The sequence below is a fragment of the Triplophysa rosa genome, linkage group LG13 (assembly GCF_024868665.1).
Source record: "Triplophysa rosa linkage group LG13, Trosa_1v2, whole genome shotgun sequence".
In the NCBI taxonomy this organism is placed as follows: domain Eukaryota; kingdom Metazoa; phylum Chordata; class Actinopteri; order Cypriniformes; family Nemacheilidae; genus Triplophysa; species Triplophysa rosa.
The window spans coordinates 22,387,554-22,412,936 of NC_079902.1; the positions used below are offsets into that span (position 1 = coordinate 22,387,554).

At 41.0% G+C, this 25,383-nt stretch overlaps 2 protein-coding genes across 5 annotated transcripts; both read left to right on the forward strand.

Moving 5' to 3' along the window:
- The first annotated feature begins 745 nt into the window (after positions 1-745).
- On the forward strand, positions 746-6,095 carry etf1a (eukaryotic translation termination factor 1a). The gene is made up of 11 exons (XM_057349488.1): positions 746-825; positions 1,208-1,301; positions 2,434-2,609; positions 2,858-2,997; positions 3,112-3,250; positions 3,608-3,798; positions 3,941-4,070; positions 4,363-4,536; positions 4,855-4,919; positions 5,250-5,397; positions 5,534-6,095. Exons 2-11 carry the CDS (start codon positions 1,216-1,218, stop codon positions 5,611-5,613), a joined length of 1,329 nt encoding a protein of 442 aa, XP_057205471.1. The 5' UTR covers positions 746-825; positions 1,208-1,215; the 3' UTR covers positions 5,614-6,095.
- A 762-nt stretch (positions 6,096-6,857) lies between these two features.
- On the forward strand, positions 6,858-20,670 carry fbxw11a (F-box and WD repeat domain containing 11a). Of its 4 annotated transcripts, XM_057349988.1 has the most exons (16): positions 6,858-6,892; positions 7,959-8,071; positions 9,150-9,200; positions 10,640-10,744; positions 11,160-11,228; positions 12,469-12,688; positions 13,063-13,249; positions 13,611-13,701; positions 13,786-13,923; positions 16,771-16,889; positions 17,704-17,953; positions 18,035-18,153; positions 18,523-18,633; positions 18,771-18,849; positions 19,557-19,721; positions 19,804-20,670. In XM_057349988.1, exons 3-15 carry the CDS (start codon positions 9,162-9,164, stop codon positions 19,716-19,718), a joined length of 1,689 nt encoding a protein of 562 aa, XP_057205971.1. In that variant the 5' UTR covers positions 6,858-6,892; positions 7,959-8,071; positions 9,150-9,161; the 3' UTR covers positions 19,719-19,721; positions 19,804-20,670. The 4 variants fall into 4 exon arrangements, with proteins under 4 accessions (XP_057205971.1, XP_057205972.1, XP_057205968.1 ...); XM_057349989.1 differs by lacking the exon at positions 10,640-10,744 and having other exon boundaries at positions 6,860-6,892; XM_057349985.1 differs by lacking the exons at positions 6,858-6,892; positions 7,959-8,071 and having other exon boundaries at positions 8,239-9,200.
- Positions 20,671-25,383: the final 4,713 nt, after the last annotated feature.

The window sequence follows — 25,383 nt, forward strand, 5'->3', positions numbered from 1 at the left end:
GCGTTTAAATTGGTCAGATAGGATCATTTCAATTCAGTGAGCACTTATGTTTGTCAGTGCCATTACCCATGATGCATTATTCATCAGTCCAATCGCTGCTGAAGTGGATCTGAAACTTTTCCCATCGCTGGGAGGATTGACCAATCATGGACGACGTGGTGACATAATCGCTTATACATTCCGCTGCGCGGCTCTCACTAAACCCTTGGTGTTTCGAGTCTGACGTCATCACCCAAACGTGTTTTTTCGTCAATTTTAACAATCATATGTAGTTTAGATGGTTAGAGTAAGGTTAGGGTTAGGGTAAAGGTTTCGTAAGACTTGAAACACCAAAGATTTAGTCAAAACCAACAAGCCACGCCCACGGATCTGACTCGAAACACCAAGGATTTAGTGAGAGCCCCTCTGGCGCTGGGTAGGATGGATCAATAATTGCCGTTAAAAAGTGTCTTCTACTTTAGATGCTTAAAAATTCTAAGTATATATTTCAATTTGTATTTCAAGACCCATTTTTTTAGGATTGTTGAACATAAACAACTGCACCTAGTGTGTAAATGCTTTCAAAAAGACCTCCAGAAATTTGAATGCGACTCGTTGGGATATTTAGATCTGTGGACCACCGAGCGCCGTCTGCAGGAACAGAATCGGTATGTCTCATAGGAAACAGAACAATCGGCCTTCGACCGTTGCTATGCAGGTAACTAGGAAGTGAATGTGAAGCTCCGCCTACCACGTGTATCCGCAGGAACCGGCGGCGGCGTGACGCGGGTGGAACAGACAGAGAGAGACAGACCGACACCGGCTGACCGGAGAACCGAGAGAGAGGTATTTAATATGGTGTGGTGCGGTATTTTGGGTATTAAAGAGGACCCGCACGATACCCGCTCGACATCCGCGGCAATACCGTGGTATTTTGCTGTAATTATACTTTGGCATGTAGCATGGTGTTTACATGGTATAGTCCAAGGTACTGTTACTTCGGAGGATTTCCGGGTAACTTATATGTCCAAAATACCTTAGAAGTACTATGGTAGTTTGAATACTTTTTTGTGAGTGAGGAAACGTGGGGCGCCGATCACAAGCGTGTTGACTAAGAGCTGGCGTGAGCGCGCTTGTCGGGCCGGAGACACCGGCGGCCAGTGAAACGGACACGCAGACAGATTCCGGTCAGTGCCGGTGTTAACGGCAGCGTTCTCTGGTGTTTCAGGGCTGAATATGGCGGATGATCCATGCGCGGCAGACAGAAATGTGGAGATCTGGAAGATCAAGAAACTTATCCGGAGCCTGGAAGCGGCGAGAGGGTAAGAGCGCGTGCGCGTGTGTATGTGTGTGTGTGTGTGTGTACTGCTTTGGTAATACCACAAAGGATTAAGTTTAAAAATGACCCCACAAATATTACAATTTTTAAATAGATTCTCACTAGCAAAGGTAAGTAAAATCGTGTTTAACTGTATCAATAGCCTAAGCCTGGTATGAAAACAATGGAAGTTAAACCTGTGTGTCAGTTCGCGTGAGAACAAGGACAGGTGTGTGTGTGTGTTAAGTGTTTGTGTGTATCAACTAGTTTTGTTTCAGGATCCAGATTTTAAATCACCTGGGGATTTAGAGGCCAAAACTAAACAAATGTGCATTTAAAAATGAAAAAAAAAACTGCACAAATATTAGCATGTGGCAAAACATTATTTCAAGTTACTAAAGTCTGAACAGAAAAACGGACAGTGACAAAAGTAACAGCAAATACTTCATTCACCAGTTTGACATATTAACATGCATTACGCTGGGCTAAATATCATTGTAGTTTGCTTACACACACACATTACCATGTGATATACTATAGAGATCGATTTAATGTATGACAGCGTTTTGAATTACTGTACTGTGTGTGTGTCGTATGCATAATTCTCACACAAACACACACGTTTAATGTCATGTTAAATCATTAACCAACATAACGGTAGAGTCACATTAGAGGTTAAACTCTTGTTCCTGGTGTGTGTGTATAAATAAACACAAGCACTGTTCTGTTCTCTTTATGTTTTGGCACCAGCATGTCACCGATTTGAGTTTGGCGCAGGTGGGATAAACATTGCGTGTTTTGTACTAAACAGAGAAAGACTAATGTGTCTGTTAAAACTCATTTTGTGAGTTATAAACATCCGGTCTGAAAGTGAATTGGATCCGACAGGTTACATTTGAAACAATTTGAGGTTGTGAGTCTTATCACGATTTGTTTTTTTGTAGATCAGTGTACGCTACAGATTACACAACAGCATCAAGTTGTGTTCTCTGTTTAATGTCTTCACATTAGTTACACACAGTACCGGTGGTTGTAAGTGATGTGATAATCCTATTTTACTCAAATAATTATTGTCAGCTGACTCTTTCTCTCTCTCTCTCTCTCTCTCTCTCTCTCTCTCTCTCTCTCTCTCTCAGTAATGGGACCAGCATGATCTCTCTCATCATTCCTCCTAAAGATCAGATCTCCAGGGTGGCAAAGATGTTGGCGGATGAGTTTGGTACAGCGTCTAACATCAAGAGTCGAGTGAACAGACTGTCGGTTCTGGGTGCGATTACTTCTGTGCAGCAGAGGCTAAAGCTCTACAATAAAGGTGTGTGTGTGTCTCATTGTGTTATTTTGTAAAACAGAAGACCTTGATCAATCACATCGCTGACTGTTTTCATTCATTGACGGCTTAAGAAAAGGTTTGCTCAAACTTTGACTTTGTGTTAAGCCCAAACACAACACAAGACATAGTTTGCACACCACATTTAGGAAATTCAAAGGTGCCTATCATAAGTGATGACAAACCAGTGTATTGTTGCAAATTGAGCAATTTGTTTGAATTGTTTCTTGCAGTTCCACATAATGGTCTAGTGGTGTACTGCGGCACCATAGTAACAGACGAAGGGAAAGAAAAGAAAGTCAACATTGACTTTGAGCCGTTCAAACCCATCAACACATCTCTGTATCTGTGTGACAACAAGTTCCACACGGAGGTGAAAACCACATCAAAGATTCCACACAAAAATCTTTTTCCTTTCTCTTGCTGTCTATCGGTCTGTCACTTTCTCTCTCTCTCGCTCACTCTCTTACTCTTTCTTTCTCTTTAGGCCCTCACTGCGTTATTATCGGACGACAGTAAGTTTGGATTTATAGTTATTGATGGTAGCGGAGCTCTGTTTGGAACGCTGCAAGGCAACACCAGAGAAGTGCTGCACAAGTTTACTGTGGACCTGCCCAAAAAACACGGTACACACACACTGCATTTCCAAAATTCACAGTAAAGTTAAGAAGTCACAAAGTTTTTAATGCTCTTATTTATTCATTTTCTCGATCCGTTCTTGTCTTGTGACTCACAGATATAAGAGAGTTTTAAGAGCATCTGCCATTTCTAAACTTCAGTGACAAAACAAACTCAATTTACTTACAAGTTGTCAACGAACTCTCACAGAAAAGGACATTTTAGCTTTGTTTTAGGACAAATGTGCATAGGCAAACATTATTATTACATTACCTAGGTGCTTATAATTGAAAATCCTCAGATATTCCTACTGCATTGATTTAGTGAGGCGCTGTTTGGATGATTTTGCGTTGGGTGTTTGTCAGGGAGAGGAGGTCAGTCTGCACTGCGTTTCGCTCGGTTGCGGATGGAGAAAAGACACAATTACGTGCGGAAGGTCGCAGAGACGGCCGTCCAGTTCTATGTGTCCAATGACAAGGTGAACGTGGCCGGACTGGTGCTGGCCGGATCGGCAGACTTCAAAACAGAGCTCAGCCAATCGGACATGTTTGATCAGGTAAGAAAAGAAACTCTCGTTGGCTGTGGCTGAATCACCGTTTCTCTGTGAGTGGCCGCGCCATAGGTTCTGTTTTTAGTCTCGCTGTAATTGGCTGAAATTTGTCTTTAACATGGTTGTTGTTGTGTCGGATTGGTCGCAGAGGTTACAGACAAAAGTGCTGAAGCTGGTGGACATCTCGTACGGGGGTGAAAACGGCTTCAATCAGGCCATTGAGCTTTCTGCTGAGGTCCTGTCAAATGTCAAGTTCATCCAAGAGAAAAAATTAATAGGTACATTTTTATTCTCACTACACCGTTTCATTAAATCTCTAAAAAGGGCACATGTCAGTTCACTGCTAGAAAACATTTTCAAACGGCTTAAGGTTGTGAATTTCACAATGAGGGGCTGCACAATGATGTGGCATCTTTGAAAACTCCATGTAGTTTGTGTCACTTGATACGAATCTAGTTTTATGTGATCCATTCTGACTCATTTGTTCAAAGTCTTTTCAAATTTGTTGATAGGATTTCATTACTTTGAAATAAGTGTTTCATCTGAACTCATGAATATTGATGCTCTCAGGCAGATATTTCGATGAGATCAGTCAGGACACAGGGAAGTATTGTTTCGGAGTAGACGACACGCTCAAAGCGCTGGAGATGGGAGCTGTCGAGATTCTCATCGTCTATGAGAACTTGGAGACGATGAGATACGTGTTCAGGATCCATGGGGCAGAATGCATCGATGCTGACAACGGTACACACACACACACACACACACGCACGCTGATGGATGAGACAGAAGAGAATGCTGCACACACACATATTTTTATCACACACACTATCTCAGATTGCAGTCGTCTGTCTGTCAGGTCCTGCACAACAGATTTGACTTTAAACATGTTCGCATGTCAGGAACTGTACTTCACGAATGTACTTGATGTTCTTATTTTGGTGAACTGTTCCTTTAAGAGCACACAACTGTGTAAGAAAGACTATTTTAATGGGTGATTAAAACTAGTGAAATGTTATTGCACGGAAGTGTGTTTACTAGTGTCTCTGTTATGTGTTTCAGATGAGAAAGTCATTTATCTGACCCCTGAACAAGAAAAGGACAAATCTCACTTCATAGACAAAGAGGTGTGTTTGTGTATAAAAGGTCATTTGTTGTGTTGAACGCTTCCACCTGTATACAAAGGACGTTATGAAAACAAACTGTCCTGCTGAATGAACTCGTGTTTTACACGCACAACATGAAGAGTTACCAACGTTATGTCTTTTGCTTTATGTTATGTGTTTATGTTGGATGTATCTCGAAAGGTAAACTATCAGACCCCGGGCTTGTGCTCGATAAAAACAAAACATTCATTGTTGTTGCTTTATAACGCCAGACCTGCGCAGCATTGGATCTCAGTCCGTGTGTCTGTTTTCTGATTATAAAAGTAGTTGTTTTTTTTATATGTGTGTTAGACGGGGCAGGAGCACGAGCTCATCGAGTCTATGCCTCTCCTGGAGTGGTTCGCCAATTTCTATAAGAAGTTCGGAGCGACTCTGGAGATTGTGACCGATAAAAGTCAAGAGGGCTCACAGTTTGTCAAGGGCTTTGGAGGAATAGGAGGTAAGATCGCACTTCGTCCACATCTGTTTCATAAACAAAACAGACTCGCTCACGTCCTCATTAAGTGTAATTGGTGATAATAGTCTTAACTGAGCCACACATCAGTCTGATTATTGTGCAACTTTGTCACTTTCAGGTATTTTGCGCTACCGTGTGGACTTTCAGGGCATGGATTATCAGGGAGATGACGAGTTTTTTGACTTGGATGACTACTAGGTAGTCGGGACAGAGAAATCTGTGAAGATTCAAGCAAATATGGAAAGACGAGTCGTTCTTTCTTGCCCGGAGAGAGAAAGAGTGTGTGTGTGTTTTAGTGGAGCCCAGTTACTCACACATTTTCAGAAGAAAAGTGACTCGTCTGTTAATTAAGTAAATGACAGAGATGTTAATGATTAATGAATAGGCTCAGCCTCTGAGCAATCTGATTGGATTAGATCTCGGCCTCTTTTTGTTTATTCTCCTCCTTGCTTTGAAACCAAGTCACAGAATGTGTTCTGGAAGTACCCTTAACTGTCTTTGGACTGGCTTCTTTTGAAATAAGTCTATTTTTCTGTTCATTTCCACCCGAAATTCATTCCTACTTTTTCTTTTTTATCAGCAATTTTTGCTGTTGTATTTTATGAAGGTGTGGGATTTTTTTTATAAGGGTTTCTTTAACGAATGGGGGAGAAACAACAATAAATTTGAAATTGCTTAAACCAGCTGCCTGTGTTCTGCTTTACAAAACATGTACATGTATGCATTTGACATTCAATTTGATCCAATACTTATATCAGTATGCATGTTCTCTGGGTTTTATTTAAGACTCATTTTACTCTAAACTTATCAAGAAATTGTTGTTCGGTTTCATATTGTTTGAACAATACTCCAAAGTTTTTTCCTATCTCATTTCCACAGTTATTGCGTAAGCAAATAATGGGCAAGATAAATATAAAGACTACAAATCGAAAGTTTAGACACTCACTCATTTAATTTTAGTCTTTGTTTTCATTTATTATTTTCCACATTCTTGAAAAAATAAAACTTTGAGATGATACAAATGTTTGAAAATAAGCAGTGATTATGAAACAAATATGCAGCCCAGATTTCAGAATAAAGCTTTGCATGCTTTCTAACTCATTTTGAATATAAAAGTAAAACATGAAATAAGTTTAAATAAAGAAAAAAAAAATTGACAACATTTGTTCATGCGGTTTTGCTTTCTATAAAGTGAAACGCTATAGTAAAATGTGGGTTATGGTTTTATTTAAAAATATAAATCGGAGGCCCTGCATCTATCAGAATAAATTAGTTTTATTAACCAGCTTTCAAGAGAAGATCATTCGTTTGTGAGTACTCATGAGGAAAGACCCAACAACAGATCGAGCTTCTGTTTGACCAATCAAAGTCGATCAACAGCAGATGGGACCGCCCCCTCACACATGCAAAGACACGTGACACAGGAAGTAAACATTTCTGACTGCTTCTGCTCCCAGCTTCTTTATCCAAATAAAAGGTGAACTATATTGCTGTATACAAATACAGCTTTAGGATTAGAATTTGCTTTTGACTTTAGAGATTTTGGAAGTAGAGGAAAGGAAAACATGCAATAATGGAATGCATAGTCGATATAAATTTCCAATAATGGAAAGTTCCATCGAATAATGGAATGCATAGTCGATATAAAAAACTGGATGAGTAACAACTTTTTATTACTGAACTCGGACAAAACGGAAGTGTTACTTATTGGACCGAAAACTGCTATAAGTAACAACCAAGAATACTGTTTAACTATTGACGGATGTTCCATAAAACCCTCGTCGTCAGCAAAGAATCTTGGCGTTCTATTCGATAGTAATCTGTCATTTGAGAGCCACGTCGCCAACACCTGTAAAATTGCGTTTTTCCATCTTAAGAATATATCTAAACTACGTCATATGCTGTCAATCTCAGATGCAGAGAAGTTAATTCATGCATTCATGACATCAAGACTAGATTACTGTAATGCACTGTTAGGTGGTTGCCCTGCAGGCTTATTACAAAAACTCCAATTGGTCCAAAACGCGGCAGCTCGAGTTCTTACACGTACAAAAAAGTATGAACATATTAGCCCGGTTCTGTCAACCTTGCACTGGTTACCTATAAAGCATCGCGTTAACTTTAAAATCTTGCTTATTACCTATAAAGCCTTACATGGTTTAGCTCCTCAGTACTTGAATGAACTCCTTTTGTATTACAGTCCTTCACGTGCATTACGCTCTCAGGCGTCCTGTCAGTTGGTAATACCTAGAATTTCAAAATCAAGTGCAGGTGGTAGATCCTTTTCCTATCTAGCGCCTAAACTTTGGAATAGTCTTCCCTGCACTGTCCGGGAGGCAGACACACTCTGTCAGTTTAAATCTAGACTAAAGACGCATCTTTTTAATCTTGCATACACTACTCTTCCATAATATAAATCTTCAGAGGGTTTAGGCTGCATTAGTTAGATCAACCGGAACCAAAAACACAACTGATGTACTTGTTGCATCAAAGAGTACAGAACAGTACTCTACTCTCAGCCAGTCTTGTCTCATTGTTCCAAGGTTACCACAGCGAGCAGGATGCAGTTCATGGCCTGACCTGATGGTAGAGCGGAGAATGGGAAGTGGGGACCTGACAAGAGCTGAGATGATAGAGCTGGATAAAGAAGGACGCGGTCTCTTGACATGTCTTCACCACAAAATTTCAAATGCTATTAGATTATTAATGATAATCTTAAACTATAATTTATTTTATTATTAAGTTTATTTATTTTATTTAGCCTTGTTGTGCAAGTTCTCTGGAGCTTGTGCAGAGGCAGCAGCTTTTGCCAGAGGGGAACTGGAATCCCCTGGTTGGGCCTGGGTTCTCCTGAGGTTTTTTTTCTCGATTAGAGTTTTGGGTTCCTCGCCACCGTTTGCATACTGTTTTTGCACTATCTGCCTGACCGGGGGGGCTGCTTTAGAATCTTAAAGTTTTACTTAATTAATATTGCATATAGGAATTTATAGTCTGTTATATTTGACCTGTGCTTCTCTCTCCTTTATCCTAAATGTGTGCTCTCACTGAGCGTGTGTGTGTGTGCGTACTTGTCTGTGTACGTACGTGTGTGTGTGTGTGTGTGTGTTGTGTGTGCGTGCGCATCCGTGTGTGTGTGTGTCTCTGTGTCTGTGTGTGTTGGTGCGTGTTGTGTGTGTGGAGTGTTTTGTATGTGGGTGTGTCTGTCTTCTGTGTTTTCAACCTTTTCTTGTTTTTGCAGGTACAACTTTGATTGTTTTGCTTGTAGTCAATGTGTCTCATGTACAGCTGCTTTGTAACAATGAAAATTGTAAAAGCGCTATATAAATAAAGTTGAGTTGAGTTGAGTTGAGAATAAAATATAATAGTACAATATACAAATTAGCAATTCTTTTACAGTCTGCAGTGTCCAAGAGCTTGGACATTTACAACGGACTTTAATTATTATCCTATCCATTTCTCAATTCAAAATTATCTAATAATTTTCATACATATATACAGATATGTGTATTTTATGACGTGCCTCGAGTCTGACAGTTTTAGAGATCCGGTTAAAGACAGTTATTACAAATACGTAACCAATGCAGTACATAAAGAATACAGCAGGGGGTATATTTGTAGATGGGACTTTTATTTTGACGTTCTGTCTTTTTGTTCGTGGTTTGTGTTTGTTTGTTGTATCTGGATTCGCTGGGGTTCACGGACGGGTTTCCATTTTCACGGTTGGACGCGAACAGAACAATAATAATATGGATCCGGACATGGAGGACAAAACCCTTGAGCTGATGGTACGTGCGAACAACACACTAACCCAAATAAGTGACGATTATATTTATTCCAGTATACTGGAATGCTTAGTTAACGTTAGGGCGAGGAACACAATACAGACAGGGGACCTAATCGATATGAATCTGATGCTGTAATAAGAGTGCGCTGTAATGATTTATTTGAGTGATGTGATTAAACGGACTCTCAAATCAGGTTTGATTCATATGTGCCGTATAAAAGTCAAGAAAACGTCCGAGCGCTCATTGCGGCACCGCTGCGCCACTGCGCGCTTCGTCACCATATGCGATTTATATATCACAAACAGTCTACATGCGCTTCATATCTCACAACATGCGTTTTATATACACATATATTTTATGTTTCCGATGTGGCCTATATGCTTGTCATACATCACATACTTTTTTATGTGCAGCGCATATAAGAGCCTAAACATGCTTTATATGTCTTAGTCTGTTGTGTCGTTGGTGATAAAAGCTTTTGAAAGCTAAATGAATAATTAGTAGCTAAAGTTTACAAGATGCACATTCACTAATGTCAACAATCCCCTGAATGTTGTTTGAAATGCGATATCAAATTGACCCTTTGAACACAGGTTTTAGAGAGTTCGAGATCTTGACCGATTATGAAGTGACCTTGTGAAATGACCGATTTCTCTAACTTTTATCTGTTAAACAAAAAGTAAATAAGCGAATTCAGTAAATAAATATTCAGCATTCAAAACTGACTCCTTATCTTACCCCGATAATATTTTTAAGGAAAGATTGTACGCATTAAATTTGTAAAAGAAAAGAAAAGAGTGCATTCTAGATTTCATTGGTACAAATACATATCTCATCACAGCTGCATGGGTGTTTGGAACAAGAAGTGTTTAATGTTTGTCAGTTTTTGTGTGAATAACTATACACTAAACTTGCTCATGTTTTGAATGGTGTGTAGAAAAGGTGGCGTCCTGATTCCCATTTCTGTGCATGGTTTGTTTGTTGTTCTGTATCTGGAGTGTGTGCGTGCGTGCGTGTGTGTGTGTGTGTGTGTGTGTGTCCACGGGGATAGTCAACCAAAGCCTGCGTGTGTGTGTGCGTGTGCGTGTGCGTTTGTGTGTGTGCGTGTGTGTGTTGGCTCACTGTGGCTCTAATACTGTTTTTTTATCCTTCACTTTCCTCACTGACTCTTTCTACTCGTTCACACTCATGTTTGTCTCTGTCACGTCACTCTTATCATTTATTATTTGCGTGCTTGCTGCACTCTCTCTCTCTCTCTTGCTTTCTCTTTCTACTTCTGTTTTTTCCTTCTGTACTTTGCTATTTTGACATGTTCATTTCACTCTTTGTCTTTCTCTCTTTATGCCCTCTCTCTTGCTTATTCTTGTTTTTCTCTGTTGTTATCACATCTTCTGCTCTCTCTCTCTCTCTCTCTCTCTCTCTCTCTCTCTCTCACACAGTGTTCTTTGCCTCGTTCTGTCTGGCTGGGTTGTTCCTCGGTGGCCGAGAGTCTGTGTGCTCTTAGATGCCTGCAGAGCCTCCCCACCTCCCGGGCCCACGACCAGGTTCTGCTCTCCTCTTCAGTACCTCCTCTCTGTTTCTGTCTGCTCCTCACCGCACCTCCTCGCCACTGCTCTTCACCCCTCTGTTCCTCGCCTCCTTGCGGGCGCTCTTCTTCTCTGTGCTCTTCTCTTGGCTTCTCTCAGCTCCTCTCCATTCCGCTGTGCTTCCTCACCGCTCTGTCTTGTCAGATGTTGTGTGCGTGGTTTGTTGGCTGCTGAACTGCGATTTGGGATTAGTGGTTTGACCAGTTGTCAGGGCCGATTCATTTTAACGTTTGCATGACTTTAAATTAGTATATTCATTTTTACAACGTTTTCAGGGGGTTTCCTATACATATTATGTAAATAAATGTTTATGACATTAAGAGAGAGAGAGTCTTTGATTTTAGAGACGGTTGAATGTTTTCTCTGTTTGTAGAACATGATGGGGATGGAGTCACAAACAAACACAGATGAAGTCCTGCAGAAGAAGACATCAGTATATAAGGTGTGTGTGTGCGTTGGTATGACATCCACCTTAAAAGTGATGACGGGCCCTGGTGATGTCATAACTTTACCGCATGTTTATATCATACAAGGGTGATCCTCACAAAATCTTGGTTTCAAGATGTCAAACATGATTTTCTTAAAAACACTTGTATCAACAAATGTCCTTTTTTATTCATTTAAAAGAAGGTATGATATTAAAGGCATTCATTTCTAAACTTTTACTGACAGTTTAACAATTTTCATACAAAAAATTCTCATTACCGTAACCATTTAAAACGGTCAATCTCAGAGCATGTTTTGCTAAAAACAAGCGAAGCCGTGACTTGCCCAAGCAAGTTTTTATGAATCATACATAATAAGACATTAATGAATTCATTTATAATGAATATAATTACATTTTAATATAATATTATACATGTAGAATTTCTTTAAATGTGGAAAACTACCTGTACCGGTAAAGTTGTGTACACAGCGTGACAAGAGAATATTACGTTTTTAACTAGAAAAATATAAAGTAATTTGTGAACTTAGCCATTTGAAAAGTACCAGTAGACGTGCTTCTTTACATAAAATCAAACATATATTTAAATATATTTGTGTGTGTTTAAACAGTCTTTAAAAAAACGTTAAGGAGGATGAGAATATCAGTCCTGAACACTTCTATTTCTTCATTTTTATTATACATTATTATTCTGTCAATCATTTTTTTGTCTTTTTTGGTAATTTGAGAACATCTATTAGAACATCCCATTGTTTTTTCAGTATATTTATATTTGACTATTTATTAAATTACAACCATATAATGCCCTCAGACAAACCGGGATGCGTTACGTTTCAGCAGAAACTCAATAAAATACATAAATAATTAATTCCTATGTCAAAATAATTGTTTGTCCAAGGTGGAGAGAACACAATTATTTTTATTATGATGATTTTTTTTGTTTTATAAGTCAAATCTTTACTGCCATGATGTTTCAGCGGTTTCGTAAGAATGGCCCACAGATGGATATTGTGCGGGCATATTTTTTGCTTTTCAAGATTTTATTTTTGATCCGACAGTTGTTTTATATCATGTTTATACTGTAGAGGAGCAGAAAAACATTGACTGATATCTATTATTAAGTATTATTATTACTACAATGATTTATTATTAATAATGGCTAATGTTGTGCAACATTGCAAAGCAAACAGTGCCTGGGTTAAGAGATTTATTGGAGTCTCTGGTGTTGTTGTTTCAGTTAGGGAACGGTTCGGTGGTGGCTTCGAGGAAGAGGTTATCTCAAGGGAACTTCGAGACGGAGAAAGAACTGTGCATCCAGCTGTTCGATCAGTGGTCAGAATCTGATCAGGTGGAGTTTGTGGAACGTCTGATCTCACGAATGTGCCATTACCAACACGGCCATATAAACTCATACCTTAAACCTATGTTACAGAGAGACTTCATCACAGCGCTGCCAGGTATCTAACACACACACCTCCACCTTACCAAAACCCGCTGTAGTGTACTTTAGTATTTGCTACACTTTAATGTATACTACAGTCTACATTATTGATTAACTATAGTAAATACTGTAGTATCTTTTAATATTTACAATGGTGAGGTTCAAAAACACTACAAGATCTAGGAAGTACACTACAGTTTACTATAGTAAATATAAGTATACTATACTGCAGAAGTACACTACACTTTTATGTGCACCTGCTGATGAATGCCTGCATTAAAACTAAACTGACTGACCGTCAATGCGTTTGGTGCATTTGAACTGAATGATACCACAGTAATGATGTGGGGTACTTTCTAAATCTCACACCCTTTATCTCTCTCTCTCCAGCTCAGGGTCTGGATCACATAGCCGAGAACATCTTGTCGTTCCTGGACGCTCGTTCCCTATGCTCCGCTGAGCTGGTATGTAGAGAATGGCAGAGGGTCATCTCAGACGGGATGCTGTGGAAGAAACTCATCGAGAGGATGGTCCGCACAGACCCCCTGTGGAAAGGCCTGTCAGAGCGACATCAGTGGTGAGAACACGCACTCATTTTTATCATTACACAGAACCATGTGTATTTGTTGAAAAATGTCTTCACATAAACGTAATTGAATGTTGAATTATTAACAGTAGTGCACAGCTGTCGTGTGCATCAATGTTCCAGTGGTTTGCTGTCATGTATAAACTCTTCGAGTACGTAGGGTGATGTTGAATATCGAAATATAAATCGTGAATCAGAATGGAGGTGGGTGGACACTGGATTAGTTCACGACCCAAATATCAAATAAATCCTAACCAGCTGATTCTATTCCCGTTTCAATCTCACCTTTCTAAATGTTTTGTGCGGTTTTGATGTATATCAACTATACTCGGTTTTCATTGTTCGTCCACAGGGAGAAATATTTGTTTAAAAACCGAACGAACGAAGTCCCGCCCAATTCATACTACCATTCACTCTATCCCAAAATTATACAGGACATTGAGGTGAGATTCTACCCATTCATTCATCAGGTTACTCTCGCTTCATCCTGCCGTTCATTTGCTCTTTTTCTTCTTCGGTCTCTTCAGACGATTGAAGCGAACTGGCGCTGTGGACGTCACAATCTTCAGAGGATTCAGTGCCGGTCAGAGAACAGTAAAGGAGTTTACTGCCTCCAGTATGATGACGAAAAGATCATCAGCGGCCTGCGAGACAACTCCATCAAAGTAACTGTCTGTCTGTCTGTCTTGTCTGTCCATCCGTCTTCCTTTCTGTCTCTCTTGCTGTCTGTCTTTCTCTCTGTCTGTCTGCCTGTCTTTCTCTTGGTTTTTCTGACTTTCTGTCTGTCTTCCTCTCTATCTCTCTGTCTGCCTGTCTTTTTCTTGGTTTTTCTGTCTGTCTTCCTCTCTGTCTGCCTGTCTTTTTCTTGGTTTTTCTGTCTGTCTTCCTCTCTGTCTGCCTGTCTTTCTCTTGGTTTTTCTGTCTGTCTTCCTCTCTGTCTTTCTGTCTGTCTTCCTCTCGGTCTTCCTCTCTATCTCTCTGTCGGTCTGTCTTTCTCTTGTTTTTTCTATCTGTCTTCCTCTCTGTCTGCCTGTCTTTCTCTTGGTTTTTCTGTCTGTCTTCCTCTCTGTCTGTCTGTCTGTCTTCCTCTCGGTCTTCCTCTCTATCTCTCTGTCGGTCTGTCTTTCTCTTGGTTTTTCTATCTGTCTTCCTCTCTGTCTGCCTGTCTTTCTCTTGGTTTTTCTGTCTGTCTTCCTCTCTGTCTTTCTGTCTGTCTTCCTCTCGGTCTTCCTCTCTATCTCTCTGTCGGTCTGTCTTTCTCTTGGTTTTTCTATCTGTCTTCCTCTCTGTCTGCCTGTCTTTCTCTTGGTTTTTCTATCTGTCTTCCTCTCTGTCTTTCTGTCTGTCTTCCTCTCGGTCTTCCTCTCTATCTCTCTGTCGGTCTGTCTTTCTCTTGGTTTTTCTATCTGTCTTCCTCTCTGTCTGCCTGTCTTTCTCTTGGTTTTTCTATCTGTCTTCCTCTCTGTCTTCCTGTCTGTCTCTTGGTTTTTCTATCTGTCTTCCTCTCTGTCTGCCTGTCTTTCTCTTGGTTTTTCTATCTGTCTTCCTCTCTGTCTTCCTGTCTGTCTCTTGGTTTTTCTATCTGTCTTCCTCTCTGTCTGCCTGTCTTTCTCTTGGTTTTTCTATCTGTCTTCCTCTCTGTCTTCCTGTCTGTCTCTTGGTTTTTCTATCTGTCTTCCTCTCTGTCTGCCTGTCTTTCTCTTGGTTTTTCTATCTGTCTTCCTCTCTGTCTTCCTGTCTGTCTCTTGGTTTTTCTATCTGTCTTCCTCTCTGTCTGCCTGTCTTTCTCTTGGTTTTTCTATCTGTCTTCCTCTCTGTCTTCCTGTCTGTCTCTTGGTTTTTCTATCTGTCTTCCTCTCTGTCTGCCTGTCTTTCTCTTGGTTTTTCTATCTGTCTTCCTCTCTGTCTTCCTGTCTGTCTCTTGGTTTTTCTATCTGTCTTCCTCTCTGTCTGCCTGTCTTTCTCTTGGTTTTTCTATCTGTCTTCCTCTCTGTCTTCCTGTCTGTCTCTTGGTTTTTCTATCTGTCTTCCTCTCTGTCTGCCTGTCTTTCTCTTGGTTTTTCTATCTGTCTTCCTCTCTGTCTTCCTGTCTGTCTCTTGGTTTTTCTATCTGTCTTCCTCTCTGTCTGCCTGTCTTTCTCTTGGTTTTTCTATCTGTCTTCCTCTCTGTCTTCCTGTCTGTCTCTTGGTTTTTCTATCTGTCTTCCTCTCTGTCTGCCTGTCTTTCTCTTGGTTTTTCTATCTGTCTTCCTCTCTGTCTTCCTGTCTGTCTCTTGGTTTTTCTATCTGTCTTCCTCTCTGTCTGCCTGTCTTTCTCTTGGTTTTTCTATCTGTCTTCCTCTCTGTCTTTCTGTCTGTCTTCCTCTCGGTCTTCCTCTCTATCTCTCTGTCGGTCTGTCTTTCTCTTGGTTTTTCTATCTGTCTTCCTCTCTGTCTGCCTGTCTTTCTCTTGGTTTTTCTATCTGTCTTCCTCTCTGTCTTTCTGTCTGTCTTCCTCTCGGTCTTCCTCTCTATCTCTCTGTCGGTCTGTCTTTCTCTTGGTTTTTCTATCTGTCTTCCTCTCTGTCTGCCTGTCTTTCTCTTGGTTTTTCTATCTGTCTTCCTCTCTGTCTTCCTGTCTGTCTCTTGGTTTTTCTATCTGTCTTCCTCTCTGTCTGCCTGTCTTTCTCTTGGTTTTTCTATCTGTCTTCCTCTCTGTCTTCCTGTCTGTCTCTTGGTTTTTCTATCTGTCTTCCTCTCTGTCTGCCTGTCTTTCTCTTGGTTTTTCTATCTGTCTTCCTCTCTGTCTTCCTGTCTGTCTCTTGGTTTTTCTATCTGTCTTCCTCTCTGTCTGCCTGTCTTTCTCTTGGTTTTTCTGTCTGTCTTCCTCTCTGTCTTTCTGTCTGTCTTTCTCTTGGTCTTTCTGTCTGTCTTCCTCTCTATCTCTCTGTTGGTCTGTCTCTCTGTATGTCTTCTCTGTCTGCCTGTCGTTCTCTTGGTTTTTCTGTCGGTCTTCCTCTCTGTCTGTCTGTCTTTCTCTTGGTCTGTCTGTCTTCCTCTTCGTCTTTCTGTCTGTCTTCCTCTTCGTCTTTCTGTCTGTCTTCCTCTCTTTCTCTCTGTCTTCGTCTGTGTCATCTGCCTGTCCTTTTCTTCCTTTCGGTCTCTCTGTCTGTCTGTCTTCCTGTTGGTCTCTCTGCATGTCTGTCTGTCTGTCTGTCTGTCTTCTTTGTCTGTCTCACTCTCTGTCTGTCTGTCTTTGTCTCTGGCTGTTTACCTGTTTAACTGTCTGCCTATCTAACTGTCTGTCTCATTGACTATCTTTGTCTGGCTGACTCTGTCTGTCGGTCTGTCTGTTGGTTATCTGTCTCTCTCTCTGTCTATCGGCTTCTCTTTCTGTCTGTTTGCTTTTGTGTAACTAACAACTCTGTCCGTCTATATTTAAGTTATCTACCTGTCTTTGTCTGCTGTCTGTTTGCCTGTTTTTTCACCTGTCTGTCTATCTTTGTCTCACTGTCTGACTTTGTCTTTCTTAGATCTGGGATAAGCAGACTCTGGAGTGTTTAAAGGTTCTGACGGGTCACACTGGATCAGTTCTGTGTCTGCAGTACGACGACAGAGTTATAGTGACGGGCTCCTCTGATTCTACTGTCAGGTACACACGCACACACACACACACACACACACAAGACGCGCTGTCTGGTTTATTCTGTAAACCTGGAGCATCTGTATGTGTGTCTTCTGTGGATATTTAATGGACTTTTGTTCGAAAACAAAACCGTCTGCACGCTCTGCATCTCTCCAGCTGTAGAGTCTCCATGGAAACGCTGACCTCACTGCCCTAGCAACTGTTCAAAGATCCAGCCAGCCTCAGTCACCTTCTCCGGTGTCTGTGTGTGTTTCTCTCGCTCACCTGTGAGAGATCCGATGTTTCGGAAGAGTTCAGGGTTCTGAAGGCACATTAATCACATGTGCATCACTCACAGTGTTGAGTGCAGACTGCCCGCCGGAGCAGGAAGAAAGCTTTCTAATGTGATGATGTTTTAAGCGCATTAACACATCAGCCCGCTATGTTGAGCTTGTGCAGGAACTCGTTGAACCGATCTTTCCTTTACAGTGTCCATTTGTTTCACATGATGCCGTTTTAACAGCATATGTTGCATTGATGATAATAATAATAATAATAATATACAGCAGTATGTGTGTTTTGTGTCACACAAACAACAGATGCTGTTCACGGCACAAAAATATAGAAAATCTATTTTTACCCATCTTAATACTCTCCTAGAACTCGCTTTAAAGGGTCACTTTTATTTATTTTGCTAATGCCGTTCAAAATGTTAAATGCAAGAAATATAATAACACAAAAACAATCTACAGTAGTTAAAATAAAGAAGATAAAAGTTGCTGGCATGAACCTGAAACTAAAAGCGTAACGCTCTTTCTCTGGGTCTCTCTCTGTGTTTCAGGGTTTGGGACGTTTCTTCTGGTGAGGTTCTCAACACTCTGATCCATCACAACGAGGCGGTTCTGCACCTGCGCTTCTGTAACGGGCTAATGGTCACGTGTTCTAAAGATCGCTCCATTGCAGTGTGGGACATGGCGTCGGCCACAGACATCAGCTTGCGCCGGGTGCTCGTGGGTCACCGCGCCGCTGTCAACGTGGTGGACTTTGACGACAAATACATCGTGTCTGCGTCCGGAGACAGGACCATTAAAGTGAGAGAGGGGCGGGAGTGCGCGCTGGGTGATTTGTAGCTGTCGAAGTTGTAGGTAAAGAGACCGTGTGTGCGTTTGCAGGTATGGAGCACAAGCACGTGTGAGTTTGTACGGACTCTTAACGGTCACAAGCGCGGCATCGCCTGCCTTCAGTACCGAGACAGACTGGTGGTCAGTGGATCTTCAGACAACACTATCAGGTGAGAGAGACATTATGTCCATGTCGAGGTCTGCACAGGTCATGTCATGAATTCGATTAGCAGGGAATACACGTAATGATGATGTTTGAATGCACTTGGGGTAAAAGCGTTCGCTAAATGAATCCATGTAAAAGTACTTCATTTGATTTGATTGCTTTGCTTTGTGCTTGGAACTAGATAAAGATGGACATGATTAAGTCTGACATGAGTGCAAAACAGGTTTATAAAATGACCAGACTCTTCTCACATCTCAATACACTTTCACATGAAAATAACATAAAGCCGTTCTGCCCACTCACAGTCTGTGTGCTGGAGATGTTTTTAGTTTCCACGTCAAACCTGACTTGTTTCTGTGTTGTCTGTTTGTAGGTTGTGGGACATTGAGTGCGGCGCTTGTCTGCGTGTTTTGGAGGGTCACGAGGAGCTGGTCCGCTGCATCCGATTCGACAACAAGAGGATTGTGAGCGGAGCATATGATGGGTACATACACACACACACACACACACACACACACACACACACACACACACATTCACAGCACCGTCTGTCTGTTACATGCATTCCATCTGGCAACCTGTTTAATATCTGGCACCCAAACTCTTTGCCTCTCTCTGCAGGAAAATTAAAGTTTGGGATTTGCAGGCCGCTCTGGATCCACGAGCCCCCGCCAGTACACTGTGTCTGCGCACACTTGTGGTGAGTTCGTGCAATATGTGTTGTGTCTGTTTTTTATAAAACCTAAATCTGATGATACGCTCTGTCATTTTTACTGCAATTTCAGGAAATGCATGTTGCTTTATCATGCTCTCATTTTTGCTGAAATGCATACATGATATTAGCAAACTGTACTTTTGTAAAAACACTCTTCTCGGTTTGCAATGTAGAGACATACATTTTTCCTAGAGCTGCTTTGAATTTGTATTGTGAAAAGTGCCATTCAAATAAACGAATTAAATAAATTAGTTTCTCAGATGAGACCATGAGCTGCCACACTGGGTCGCTGCAGCTGTAATTATTGTGAGCTCAATGTGTTTGAAATGATTTTACTAACAATTAAAAAACCAATTAGGATCTCAGGTAGGATGTCAGTATTTAACTTTATCTTTAAAGTTGTATTTACATTAAAATAAAGCACTAAATAAACATTTCTAAATAAATTCATGCTACACTAAATTAATAAATAAGTGATGCTTCCTTAAATGAATAAATTCAACTGTATAGTAAACGATATATAAAAGTAATGAATGATAAAAGCTGAAAGTTGCTTTGGTCTAAAATGTGTACACGTTCCCATAACAGTTCTTACATTTAGGGCATAGCATAAGCTGGCGCGTTGTGATGTAAAATGTTTAACTGTGTGTATGGCTCTTTAATGTGTGTGTTGTCATGGTTACTTTCTGCAGGAGCATTCTGGGCGTGTGTTCCGTCTGCAGTTTGATGAGTTCCAGATTATTAGCAGTTCCCATGACGACACAATACTTATATGGGACTTCCTGAACGTTTCCACCAATGGACAGCCAGATGGACGGTCGCCCTCACGAACCTATACGTACATCTCTAGATAGCAGGTACACACACACAAAATCTTATTTTGTTATTTGTTCCGTAGTAGTTTTTGTTGCATAATAACTTCGACACACTCTCGTTCAGGTCCCTCTTCTATGTGCTAGAGTTTCCTGGGAGAGCTGAGAGCTGATTGGTCGTTGGCCGTGTCTGTCAAGGAATGATATCGGATGGTCGCCGCCTCTTCTCTGACTGGCTATAAACTTTAAAAAACATGCACATGCCCACACGAACTCTCATGTATTCACGCTTTGCCAAACAAAACACACACTAAAGACTCGGAAGCGCTACATGCGGGAACACTTGAGAATCTTGAAACAAAGCACCGTTCTGCTTTTGCGTGGTGGGAAAATGACAAGCACAAACACACATGCACACGCGCGCACACACACGCACACACACACTCATGTTTTTCAGCTTGAGACAGTATCTGTATTTTATTGCTGCTCAGATAACCAGAATAATCTCGTGGTGAAGCTCGACAGTAATGTACGATTGATGGACGGTTCACGGACAAGGGTGAGACACGAACGATTTTGGGACTGTTGGGAGAGAATGACACTGCAGAAGGAAACGAAGACTTGCAGAAATGAACGTTTGGAGAGCGCTCTTTGCCTCGCCAGCGTTCTGGTGTTTTCTCAGCACACCTCTCCTTTAGGATCACGGACACGCGGGTTTACTCAGGCTGGATGTGTGGACCGGAGGTCAGCATGCATGTGAGGCTCGACTGGACGCCTCTTTCCCTTCTGTCTTTCATTTTTATGATTTTTTAATTTATCTTTATCTCTTTATTATGGTTGTTTGCCACTCAATGTCTAGTCTGTTTCTCTCTCTCTGCCTGCCTGCTCATTGAGGGCCGACTAGTTGTGAACAGATTTGTCTTGTCAGATTGTGTTGTATATTAAAAGAGTTTTTTTTTTATGAAAAATATTGTGAATAAAGAACTTGATCATGTGGAGTGGTGGATGAATTGGTCGCGTGTGTGAGGCCTGCACATTTTGTGATGTGTTTCTCAAGAGTTTGAAGTCTCACATTCTGTTGCCTCATGTTTTAAGGTACTTTTGTTTGCATTGAAGGAGACTATGGTTGGTTTTGATGACAGTCAACGTAATACAGAAACAAACTTGTGGATGTACGTGGATCGATTGCTCTAGTTGGCTAAGCCTTGATATTACCTGTCCCAATTTTTATCTTAATAGATTTTTGACCCCGGTGGTGTCCATTACAGTCCTTGCAGCTCTTGAACTGGGCACAAGGTGGCGCAGGTGGTCCATATTCACCTGTATATTGACCCGAGTTCATCCGGATCAGAACAAGCCTGAACGCTGCTGCTGGTTCAAGCTTTTGATTGATGAAATAATAAGGGGATGGCAAAGTGCCGTGGGCTGTGGATTATTCTGAAAGAGCTCCTGTCTTGTCTCAGTTTGTGTGATGATAACTCTGACAGCTTCTACTTCATTAAAGTGAAGCCGGTAGTGTTGGAACTTGAAGTTTGAGCTCATTCTCATTTATCAGAGATTTTCTTTCACTGCACATGAATTTGCTTTTTTTTGTACATGTTCATTTAATCCAAAGAAACAAACATGTTGTGTTTTGTTTAAATTTAGTAACCTGCTTTGCACCTGAAACTTATTTGTTGTTTGTCTCACATCACCAAGTTTCAACCAACAGGTACTGCTGCTGACCTTACAGAAGGGAGGGAAAATCACCCATAATGCACTGCAAATCTACATTAATGTCTGCATCAATTCTGGTATGAAACACCCACTTTTACATTTCTGCGGATGTTTATCCTAAATGTCCTCAGTTTGTGGGACCTGAATATGTAACATTGGTGTCACTAGAACCCAGTTTATTCCTCAATTCGGAAGGGATAAAACCAGGCCTCATCCTTTATTTCATTTCTTTTTGAATGTCCTGTTTAACTTAAAACTTGTGATTGTGAGTGTTGTTTTTAATGTTGACTTTGAAACACATAAAGGTGCTAGTTTGGAAGATAGCGGAAGGTAAATGATTGGTTAAAGGGATAACCATTCACCCTCGTGTGGTTGTAAACCTGTATCTGACTCTATCTTCTGTTTAACACAAAAGAAGATATTTTGAGAAATGACTTCGTTGTTTTGTGTTCATACAATTGAAGTCAACGGAATCCAATGTTGTTTGGTTGTCAACGTTCTTCAAAATATCTTCTTTTGTGTTCTGAAAGAAGCAGAAGAAAGTCATACAGGTTTGGAATAACACGAGAGTGAATAAATGATGAAAGAATTGTCATTTTTGGGTGAACTGTGCCTTTAATGATCATGTTATTTGATGATGAATGAACGTTTGTATTAGTGCTGTCAATCGATTAAAAAAATTAATCGGATTAATCACACATTTTTTCTGTGATTAATCACGATTAATCGCACACAACAATAATATTTTAAAATATACTTTTACATTTTAATAATTTCACATTTAATCTTCAAATTGATGTAGAAACAACATATTTCTTTAACAGCATCATTTTATGAAAGCTAACATTTTGATATTAGTATTGTAACTGATGTCTCTATTAAATTGATTATTTTAACATTAATTATAGCCATTCAACAGTATAATTGAGAGCTCATGTAGGAAATTGAAGGACACTTTACAGTCTTTAATGCTAAATTATAAATTAAATGCAGAAGAATTCTCATTAAAGCTATAAAATCACATTGATTTCCTCTTTTATTTTGTTCTTTGATTAACATTAGTGACAGGAGTCACAGCAGCACGTTTAAGAGCGCGGCCCCTTTAAGAGCTGTCTCAGTACGCAGATCTGACCGTCACCGCACTCCCATTTTCACAACTCTTTGCATTCATTTAAGATTTTATTTTACACTTTGAAGTCTGTGCTTAAGAAAATGCTAGACAAAACGGGCTTTCTGACATAATCTTGTGTGGTTTTATCCATTCAAGCACGAAAGAGAACTTAACACGGATGCGCTGTCTGACAGAGATTCAACGACGCAGCCCTTAGCAAGTGACTGTTTACACCAGACTGGACCTCGCGTTGCGTTTTGCCGCGTCCCACAGTTTAGAAGCTGTCTATCTTCATTGAACGCGTCAAAGCAACTGTTTCAAATCGCGCTTAAGTGGTTTAAAAGCCTGTACACGAATAAGAGCGTGATTACATAATGTAACGCTAGACAAAGGATGTCAAAACAAACGGATGCTGCGTTAATTGCGATAAATATTTTCTCACGCGTTAATTTGAAAAAATTAATCGCATGCGTTAACGTTGACAGCCCTAGTTTGTATCTCAGCCCTAAACCTCACCCTGATCTTCAACTCAGATTGACGCCCATTTGTGACTACGCATATCACACACAAAACTGGCACGATCTGTCTGAAATGTCCAGTTCCTGAACTTAAGAGGAGAACATCACATTTGAGAGGTATGTGAGTTTAAAGGTCTATATATGACCCAACCATGGGTTGAATCACACCATTTTTTTGAGCATATTTGTGTTTTTCTCTCTCTGCGAAGTGGACCGGACTTCACTCCAATGGTCAATCTCTGGCTTTGCGAGGCCCACCTAACCCATACCCAATCCCTCAAATCGAATCGGCCAATATAAATGTTTTTCCATGGCCAATGTGGAAGTTGATCCAGGAAAATGTCCTGTTGGATAAAACGCTTTCTGCTCGATGCATCTCCTGACCGCCACACTCAACGCTTCAGTCCCGCACAGACACCCTGCCAACCCCCTACATGCTCTGGGTTTATGCTCGGAAATGTCAATACGTCCTCAATGGCTTTTCCTTGGCAAAGCCGCGTGTTTACATGTGTACTGTATAAATGTAACTCTGTTCAAAATGGATTGGAAAAATGTACAACAAACCAATGAGAAACCTTTCTCTGTTGGCCGAGAAGAGCTCTCCGCGTCGGTCCTAGACCGTCTTCCCCAGCATTCCCAAACAAACACTAACAATCCCAAATGTCGGCCTGCCACGCTGCACCTGTTAGCGGTTCCTGGCGCACCAGAGTTACTCTTCCCCCATTTCAAACAATTCGTCTGGCTCGCCGGCTCGGCGTTTTACAGCCAGCGTTCGAATGTTTGTCTGGGAATGTTGAGTTGAGCAAACCGATTCAGACCATTTCGACCAAATACGTCTTCAGAAATGCCATGTGTCTCTGGAGAGTTTGAGCGTTATGTCTTTATGGATTGGAAAGAGTCTGCGTGTCAGAAGTCATTTTTTTGTGGTGTCGGGGAGAGAAAGAGAAGCACTTAATGTTTAACGCCGGTCGTTGTTTTACATTGTGGGTCTGGCTGCAGTGTTTTAATGTCGTTGTGGTTTGCTGGGCTGTAGTGTGTGTGTGTGTGTGTGTGTGTGTGTTACTCTGTGTGTGTGTGTGTGTGTGTGTGTGTGTGTGTGTGTGTGTGTGTGTGTGTGTGTGTGTGTGTGTGTTAAATCTGTGGTTCTTCTCTTCAGAGCAGTATGACCTGGATTCAATCTACACAGTCTGGTATTAGTGGCCTTCTAGTGAATATTTGCGGCTGCACGTGACAATGTTTGGGTGAACCTCACGAACAAGGTCCATGTCCTTTTTCACACAAACGAAAAAAGAACCTAATGTATACACATCTTTATGGCATATAACAGAAATTTCCAGAAACTGTTATATAAGTGATGCTTTGCGTCCATCTGGTTGTCTGTGTGTGTGTGTGTGTATTAAGACGCGTGTTATAGACAGGGTGTGTATCAAGATGTGTGTACATGACCTCTGAGTGTGTGTGTGAGCGTGACGCGTGTGTGTGAGACGGAGGGCGTGTGTGTTTCCTGTGGGTCGGTGGGATGTGTTTTTTCCCATAAGTCCTGCAGGTCTCAGGTCACCCCTGTGTTCTCACGCACATATTTTGCATTCTTTCCCCCACCAGCAGCACCAGACACCTTCCTCTGGGTTTGGCCGGCAAATCTTTCCATCGCTTCTCCTCAGAACACTCTGTTTCTCTCTGGATCCTCCATGTTTCCCGCTGACTCAGCTGGGCAGAGACTGCTGGGATTTACAGGTTGTTGGTGACGGTAGTGTGCGTGTGTGGACTTCACTGCTTTAGTCATAACCAACAAGTCCACGTTTATAACGGGTTGAAATGATCTGCATGCATTTTGTATTTTCTGGAAATGTTCGGTGTGTGTATATGTGTGTCTTCACAGCGTTAATATGTAAAAGTCCTGGAACGGTGATAATTCAACTAGATTTTCACATTTTCAGAGAAAGATTGGATGTCTCCAGCCTGTGCAACACTATACACCCTAAAACCAGGGTATTCTATGAATGTTTCTATGTGTTTGCTTAGGTTGTTTACTATTGCATGGTATATTTATGCGTTTGGCAGATGCTTTGTATGCGTGTTTCCAGGGAATCGAACCCACAAGCTAGTTTAGTGGTTTGTGGGGGTGCTCAGGATTTTGGAGTGGTTTTTAGCGCGTTGCTATGTAGTTCCTATAGGTTGTCCCAAGTGATTGGGTCCCTCCGTAGTGTTTGACATCATTTCCACCCTTTTTGTTGTCGACCAAACACATTTTTTGGTTGAAATCACATGTCTGACAAGAATGCTATAAGTTTAGCTCGAATGATCTCACGCCAATATTACCTACAGAACAAGAAATAATGACTCGTACCACATGTATGTTTTG